The sequence below is a fragment of the Mycetomoellerius zeteki genome, unplaced genomic scaffold, assembly GCF_001594055.1.
Source record: "Mycetomoellerius zeteki isolate Tzet28-1 unplaced genomic scaffold, Tzet1.0 scaffold265, whole genome shotgun sequence".
NCBI lineage: Eukaryota > Metazoa > Arthropoda > Insecta > Hymenoptera > Formicidae > Mycetomoellerius > Mycetomoellerius zeteki.
This window is the reverse complement of record NW_017257244.1, coordinates 54,507-63,164: the sequence shown is the minus strand read 5'-3', so window position 1 is coordinate 63,164 and position 8,658 is coordinate 54,507. Positions and strand designations below refer to the sequence as shown.

The following is an 8,658-nucleotide window of genomic DNA, read 5'->3' as shown; positions in this document are numbered from 1 at the left end:
TAGCCGCTTTGCCGTCTTGAACTCGCCCAATATTATGTGTATTTATTATATGTGTATTTAATATATATATAAATATATATATACATTAGTACCTTATTCAAGGTACTAATATAAAGATCATGTGCAACTTACTACTTTATACTAACGTTTATAGAATAATACAAAAGTTGCTATACTGAAAGCTACGAACTATAATTGTATTTTAGATAATAGTAGTTAAATTTTTAAATAAGACATTTTCATTGCCATAATTAAATGTACATTTGTGAAAGAAAAAGAAGATAGATGACATACCATTTTAGCCATAGCTGCATTTTGCTTTTTGAATGTATTGATTTTCTTTCGAAAGACGCTGCGACTGACGATGGCATTTATGAGATTCGAGTGCAATCTCCTGTTAACAATTTAAAAGAATTAGAAGGCCTAAAAAGCTTCCACGAAAACTCATAAATGCCACTCAAGAAAGGAAAAACAACAGCGCTGATACGAAGCTGGAAACGCTAAGCTTGCGAAATCTATATATCTGCATCATACCCTAGCTGCCACTTGAGGCAGACTAACAATTCCATATTAGGTAAAAACGCGGGGCTAGAAGCGGTACGATTACAAAATATGCCCATATAAGGAAATAGCAAACACCCAAGCCGCCACCCGAGGGTGACTAACAATTCTATATTAAGTAAAGATAAAGCCGGCGCCATGTCGCGCCAAGACATAAAACCAGACTTAAGATTGACAACGGTTGCCCTACACGCGAACATCCTAAGAACTGATTAAATGTTACGAATAATGGTTTACCCAGCTATATTTTTCACGGCATAATAAAATTTGACATCCACTCGGAGCAATTTTCCCGCAAACTCGAGAAAATCGTAAATTACCTCCCCTTCAAAGCACTCGAGATTAACCACGATAGGACCTAAGAAAAAACGTAAATCACAGCTTGACATTGCAACTTAACAATTGTCCTGGACAAAGGAAAAGACGCTCCTTTTTAAGGTATAAATTATAGGAGCCCGCGAGAAAACGCGTCGGCAATAGTAGTCAGTCAGTCATTCAGTCCGTAACGTCAGTCTCTCAGTTAGAAGTCAGCGAAAAGTCAACGAAAGTTAGAAGTCAACGAAAAGTCAATAGTCATCAGGCTTTATTCGAGTAAGGCCTATTTCTACCAATGTGATTTAATTTTAATCTCGGTTCAACAAACTCTTCATTTTTTTCTAGTTCTAAGAATTAGAAAAAGATGAAGAGTAAGTTGAATCAAGATTAAAGCTAATCTACATTGATAGAAACGGACATTAAACGATTTACTCTAATCAATATACTCTTGCGTTATTATTGAATTATTTCAGTGATCAAGCGCAAAAGAAAGAAGGAGATGATACCATAGATGATCCTCGTAAACTTAAACCTAGCGAAATTGATCCCAATCCTGAAACCAAACCAGCGAGACCAGATTCTAAAGATATGGATGAAGATGGTAGGTTGTTTATTAATAAGGTTTAATAAGGTTAATTAAAAATGTTGTTTTCCGTTTACATTAAAACTCAGATATTTCTCATTTATGATGTCATAATTCAGTTGAATGCATATTCTTTTTCATTCTGAAATCTAAGTGAGATTCAACTGAGTTTTTACCTATACTCTGCACAAACTCAAGATGTGTGCTTTACTGAGTCTTGTTAACTCACATTAAAAATGAGATTTTAAAACTTGTGTTGTGATGCGATAACTTTGTCACCAAAGTGAGCAAGTAATGACATTATCTGAGTATAAAATACATAACTTTAAACTCAGTCATTTATGTGAAAATGGAAAGCTAACTGTGTTATTAACACACACACATTTATCATATATTTTACATCAGAACCAATTATAGTCTATAATAAAGCAACTGTAAATTTTCAATGATATTGTATTTGTTCACAGAATTGGAGATGCTGTCTGAGGCACATGCTAGGCTAGCAAATACTCAGGGCAAGAAGGCTAAACGTAAAGCACGTGAAAAACAATTAGAAGAGGCACGCAGGCTAGCAGCTTTACAGAAGCGTAGAGAATTAAGAGCTGCTGGTATTACTGTGTCTCAAAAGAACAAACGCAAACGCGGTGTTAGTTATAATACATAATAGATGCTCTGAATGGGAACGCAGCCGGAACTATGTATGAGCACAAATATATGTACATATTTCCGCCATCGAGAGAAAGAAAAAAAAACATCGTTTGAATCGTTGTTGGATCATCTCAAGAGAATTTGAAATCGAAGCAGCTCGAATCTCCTTCGGATCTGGTTGCACTCCAGCTTGCAGCCCAACTAATTACGATGCGCATTGTATACTTACCCCATGTTTTCTAGATTAACGAGGCATACTCGCATAAAAAGAGAAGGGCTTGCCTATGATACAGATACGAAAGCCGATCAACCATATGCGCTAATAAACTGTTAATAATAGTCAATGAGACTAGGCGTCAGAGATCGATGTCTTAATTACTATACTTTTTCTTTTTTTCTTTTTACTATATATAATCTCCGCGAAGAGATAGCCGTGCCTCTTTATGACTGAAAGTATTCTGTGTTGGTTATTGATATCTTTAATTATCGAGAAAACATTGCCGCGCGACGGATGCGACAGAAAAGTTGACGTGATAAAGCCACATTTCAGATAATCGGAAGATATAATGTCGCGACAACTTGTTATCATTAATATACTACCGGTATGTACAATGACAATATAACTACATTACTGCGCATTGTTATTCCGTTCTTCATTTTACGCGATACGAATATCTTTACAATTTGGTATGTCATAATAATATACTGAATTTAATATGCTGAAAATTTTCTTAAGATACTTTCGAGTGGAGAGTAGCCAACGCTCTCACAGAAGCTGTTTATGCATGCAGATCTTCTGCCTCATGTGGCCGTCCCGTGATTCTCGTAACGCTCAGAAGTAAATTTTCTCCGATGGTTAATTTAACTCTCAACAAAATTTACGATCGCACCAATCCAGGTTTTTTTTCCTTCCTCATAGAGTGGGAAGTTGCGAGCTCCTTTGATGACGCGGAAATTTCTTAAGGCTTCGCGCGAAGGCAAATGTCTAGCGAAATCTTCGTAATATCTTGCCTTACGGGAGGCCCACAGTTGTGCAACCCAGTCACTATGTTATTATGACGATGATGCTGCAAAGCCAAACATTCTAAATCGCACAACACCTGCTTATAAGGTCACTGTGCTCTCGAGAGATATTATCGAACCGTTTGTGATTATTTTTAGCCGATGCGTTGTATTTGTGTCATGCATAATATGTATTATGTCACGCTTTATTATATATATATTAAAATTTATATCGCGTGCGCTAAAACTGTTACACCTCAAATCAAATTATATTGCGATTATATATTCTTAATCATAAAGATACATCATCGTTTGAAATTATAACTTTGATATAAAGTATACTTTTAATTATAGTAACTATTTCTACTATGTGTAGTATCTTTTGGCTTTCACTCGTTTCTCCATTCTAGCGTGTCATGTTGATTACATGGTAAATATGAGTAATGGGAATAGTGCAAGAGAAGAAGTGGTAATTAACCGAGAAAAACCAATGCATAAAATAAATTGTATTATAATGATAATGTACTTTGAACATCGAAAATGTCTTAATGTTTCCTTGTACGGTTCTTTTGACCTTTATTTCTTTTCCTGCCATTTTTCTGGCGTTTTTTCTCTAGAAGTTTGCGTGCCTTCAAGACTTGTTCGGGTCGCTTCAGCTCGTTCTTTATTTTAATCTTGTTTTTAAGCTTCTGGTTGTGCCGCGCCCAATGCGTATTTGCAGTAGCTCGTACTGAAACACGTAAGTAAAGTACGCCAATTATTTTAATGAGTGATGTTTAGAACAAATTAAATGCACGGAAATAAAAATTTATAAAAGAAATGTTTTTAGATGCATCAATTAAATATATGTAGTGTATTGTTTAGATTAATTCAGATGAAATATATTTTTGCAATTAATACGATCATGTTAACTTACAATTTTTCGATTGTGAAGGTTCTTCCTCACTATCATCTTCGCTGTCGTTTTCGTCGATTTTACTCTTCTCCTTCCAGACATTGTAACGATTTGTTTTGTACGTAGCAGATATCCATACTCCCGATTCAGTGCGTATTTTTTTCGCCTTCGGGTCCTGTTGATATAATGCAGAATATATGTATATTCATGTTTCATGATAAATAGAAATGATGTATAAGCTAATGTATATACCCTCTCGATGGTGATCATTTTCTTCCTTTTCCTATCCCATTTTTTCAATTGCGTTTGAAGATGTTGACTCTCTTCATTATCAGCTGTTAAATCCATCTGCGCCTTGTCAACTTCAGTGGCAAACGTGTTAACTGCTAAACTATAAGATAAACAAACGTAGAATAAACAATAATAGAAAATTAAAAATATTTTTAAAATTATATATTTATTTTTAATGAATTAAAATATATATTAATAATAATTTTAATTCTTTTTTGTAATAATTTAAAAAAATAAGTTATAAAAACCGAAATATAGCGATTCTTACCCATCCTCCGTATGTTTATCTGATGCAGAGTAAGGTATATAATATTCTTCATCCCGTTTCGTTAAACGTTTCTTCTTCTTTGAAAGTTTATATAAATCGTCACTACTTATTTTCTTTGGAACTACCACCGTTCTAAATGCAGCATTAATTTCTTCCGTGTTACTGGATGGTAGATTGACTTTTTGAGATAATTCTACAAAAATTAAAAAGTTTAACGTAAATATTGTCACATATATACGGTATTTAAGTATATATTGCTATCATAACATCTACCTGATGCCATATTGATTTTATCGATTTTATGTTCTTCCATCTTTTTACGGAAATTAAGAATATTTTCCTTATGAAACATTCGTTTTACTTTCATCACTTGATAATCGGTTGAATTTGTCTTCGTGCCAATTTCAAATATCGTCTGTTAAAAGATTTAGATATTAAAAGCGATATTTAGATTTAGATATTAAATTTAGATATTGAAGCATGTTTTATTATGTATATAAGGCGTCCTACTCACTCCTTGCGGTCTATAATTTTTCATCTTAGATATTAGATCCGCTGTATTAATGTAAAAAGCATCAGAATACTGGGGTAAAATTCCGGCTTCATTTATGCGAAGCTCTTTAATTCTTTTGACACTTTCTGTCGAAGCACTTGGTCGCGATCTAATGTATTGCTGATAGGCGTTGTTGCATACTTTTCGCATATTTATCTGAAAACACACATATTCATTAAATGCAACAAAAAAGATTGAATTATACTAATTTATTTATCAACGTAGATATGCTCACAGTATGCTTACCAAATCAGTAGAAGTATTGTGCCAATTTATTAATTCAGCTAATTCTTCCTCTATCATGGCTTGTGGCAATTTTCCTACAGCATATTCTACATTTTCATCGGTTTCTGTAGTTGGCACTATTGTTAAAGATCGACCAAGAAAGAGATGCAAATCTAAGAGATAAGGATGTTCATCCGAGCTCACAATATTATATGCCGTTCCAACACGTCCAGCTCGAGCACATCGCCCTGCAGAGTAAATAATTATAATCAGTCAAAAGTGCCTGTGTGTTTTAATAATAATTAAGAAACAATTACAAAAGAACATACCTACTCTGTGTACGAAAAGTTTAGATTTTGCAGGAAAATTAAAATTAATTACACAGTCGAGATGTGGTATATCTATTCCTCTAGCGGCAACATCTGTCACTATGAGAACTCTTACTTTACCAACTTGAAATTTAGCCGCGTTTATTTTACGCGCAGAAGGATCCAGATTCGAATAAATGAAAGTGTTAGATATATCCGCTTTATCTAATATCTACAAATATTTTATAAAGCTATTATTCGATTGCCAAAGTATTTATAAAATATATTTAAAAGGCAAGCATATACATTGATGATTACCTGATGAATATATTCTACATGATGCATAGTTTCCGCAAATATAATTGTTTGCGACTCGGGCTTAATAATTCTTTTTAGTAAGCTTAGAAGTACGGCTAATTTTTCTTCAGGGCGACACGTAATAAAAGATAATGTCAATCCTTCAGGCAGCTTACTTTCAACATCCAAACGAAGTAAAACTGGATCACTTAGACCAGCTTTTGTAAAATCTACTAGAATCTTAGGCAAAGTAGCAGAAAACAATAGTGTCTGACGTGATTCTGGTAATCTATTTACAATTTCTTGTATCTGTTCTCCAAAACCCATTTCGAATAATCTACAATTCAATTATCACTTCACATAAATGCAAATATTAAAAATTATATCATGAGAAAGAAGAAACTATTACCTATCAGCCTCATCAAAAACAATGTATTCAATATTTTTCAACTGCAGATCCATCTCCACACATATATGCAGAAATCTACCTGGAGTAGCTACAATGATGTCAGGATTTCCATGAATTACACTAAATTGATTATCCATACTGTCACCTCCCAGTATCACTGCTGACTTTAATCCTGTAAATCTTCCCAATTCCTTTATGAACTTTAATGTCTGCAGTGCCAGCTCACGTGTAGGCGATAGTATCAATGCACATGCACCTGTTTTTGCTTGCCTTGCCTTGAGTTTTTCAAACAAAGGAATTAAAAAGCAAGCAGTCTTTCCACTACCTGTCCTAGCCATTGCTACTACATCTCTTCCCTCGAGAGCCAATGGTATAGTCTACAAAAAATAAATTTTATATTAATGTTAATCAAGTTTAAGAAAGTTGTAATCTCAAAATGTAAACTATATTTGCTTATAGAATATACATGTTTTTTAATAACCTTTCTTTGTATAGGTGTAGGTATTTTGTATCCACGTTTGAGGATCCCTTTCAGTACTGGAAAACTAAGAGCCATAGATTGAAATCCTCCAGATTTCTTGGAAATCTTTTTTTTAATACTAGCAATTTCATTATCTTCATTATCATCATTGTCACTGACCGTATTTGGATCAGCAAATCCAACAAGATCATCGTCCTTCATCTTGTTGTAGACTGCAAAAAATTAAACAATTTTATTAATACAATGTATAATATGTTATATTATATAAATATCTCTCTCAAGTCTGTTGTCTCTTGTCAGAGATACAGTAATCTCTTTTATAATTACCCACTATATAAAGGAACTAGTTTTTTAATACAAATTCCGAACAGTCGAGTTAGAAGAGGTATATGACAAAGGTAGATGGAATGACAGTTATTATATTAAACAACAGTCTTATTATAATATTTAAATTTGATTTCTTAAATTTTGCGAAAAGATAAAAATCAGATACTCTGTGATTTACCACTGCTTTCCATGTCGTAACAGATGATCATCAAATAAAATTTGATATACATATGTTCTAAATCGATATAAACCTGGATCTTTGGTATAGATTCAGAACTGGATATCTATTTGAATTTTTATATAACTATGCATATAAAATGCATAATTATATAAAGTATTAACGAGTAAGTTTTTATTAAATTATTTTAATTGCGGCAATTCATTTGATATACTAAGTACTAAGTTGATACATGTATAAAAATGATTAATTAGACGTAGCATGTATACTTGTATACATTTACAAGCATCGCTGAAATTAAAATTATTTCATAGATGTTAATACGTGTATCAAGTGCTCGATATGAATAAAATCATAAGAATATCTTATTATTTTATTGTTGTTATCTGAAAAGTTACTGTAAAAAGAATCAATATTTCAGAAAGAATCAGTCCTCCACCGTGCTGTCAATCAAATAAACATCTCGATTTTAATTCAAATCTTTACCGTATTTATCGAAAGATTATTTAAATACACTTTTTTTTAAACACAAACGAAATCCTTAAATAAATAACAATAACCTTTTAAAACTGCTCCAATCACACGTTGCTGCAAAGAAAAGGATAAACGCACATGGATGTGACAAGGAATGCATTCAATTCAGTTGCAGTAACTTCAGTTATTTCTTCGCAGTTGGCAAGCTTGGACGCAGAAACTGCGTTCAGCAGACTCAACAGTTTTGCAACCGTTTTATGATTGTCTGCTGAGATAGGACCATTCTTCTAGATCTAAAAGTATGATCCAATTAGCGCGAAGGAAACTTCCAACAGTCGCAAAACAAACGTTCTGCTGAACGCACCCAATGTGAGAGAGAATTATAGCGAATTCGATTGGACGCACTCAGTGCGCACTGGTGCACATTAAAGCCGTTATACACAAAATAATGTAAATATATGTTTATAAATAAACATAGAAATTGATTAAATCGTGAAATACCTAATACATTTTATTGTACTAATTAAATAAAATAAGTATTTCATAATTCGAAATATTTGCATTTCATTTTTATACTCAAATTAAATCAGTGTACAACGGGTTTAATATGCACCAGTGCGCACTAATGCTTCCAATCGAATTCGCCATTAGAGAGAGATACTTGCAAACTGCACACACCATGGCCGCGATTCGATTCACGCTTATAACGCTTAAAAATCATTTCATCCGTATTATTTGTCAAATGTTGAACGAAGACAAATAATGCTCATGAGCGTTGTTAGCATAAATCGGACCACGGCCCTAGTTATGTTGGATTCACACTGTATCCGATTTTCGTCGTAC

The 8,658-nt window shown here is 33.3% G+C and overlaps 2 protein-coding genes across 3 annotated transcripts in view; one reads left to right on the top strand and one right to left on the bottom strand.

The window, feature by feature from the left end:
- Positions 1-699: 699 nt before the first annotated feature.
- LOC108723990 (cell division cycle 5-like protein) lies at positions 700-2,123 on the top strand. Its single transcript, XM_018450071.1, has 4 exons — positions 700-741; positions 1,013-1,152; positions 1,350-1,477; positions 1,927-2,123. Exons 1-4 carry the CDS (start codon positions 700-702, stop codon positions 2,121-2,123), a joined length of 507 nt encoding a protein of 168 aa, XP_018305573.1.
- Positions 2,124-3,507: 1,384 nt separating this feature from the next.
- LOC108723994 (ATP-dependent RNA helicase DDX54) overlaps positions 3,508-8,658 on the bottom strand; it is a 6,669-nt gene continuing 1,518 nt past the window's right edge. The window contains exons 1-12 of one of the 2 annotated variants that reach the window (XM_018450077.1): positions 7,902-7,936; positions 6,837-7,048; positions 6,356-6,732; positions 5,968-6,283; positions 5,671-5,881; positions 5,363-5,589; positions 5,078-5,272; positions 4,837-4,978; positions 4,564-4,756; positions 4,257-4,395; positions 4,026-4,179; positions 3,655-3,839 (exon numbers count right to left, since the gene is read on the bottom strand). In XM_018450077.1, coding sequence (XP_018305579.1) covers positions 3,655-3,839; positions 4,026-4,179; positions 4,257-4,395; positions 4,564-4,756; positions 4,837-4,978; positions 5,078-5,272; positions 5,363-5,589; positions 5,671-5,881; positions 5,968-6,283; positions 6,356-6,732; positions 6,837-7,037 — 2,340 coding nt within the window. In that variant the 5' untranslated portion in view covers positions 7,038-7,048; positions 7,902-7,936. Of the gene's footprint in view, positions 3,840-4,025; positions 4,180-4,256; positions 4,396-4,563; positions 4,757-4,836; positions 4,979-5,077; positions 5,273-5,362; positions 5,590-5,670; positions 5,882-5,967; positions 6,284-6,355; positions 6,733-6,836; positions 7,049-7,901; positions 7,937-8,658 lie in introns of those variants that run through there. The other variant, XM_018450076.1, reaches the window with a different exon arrangement.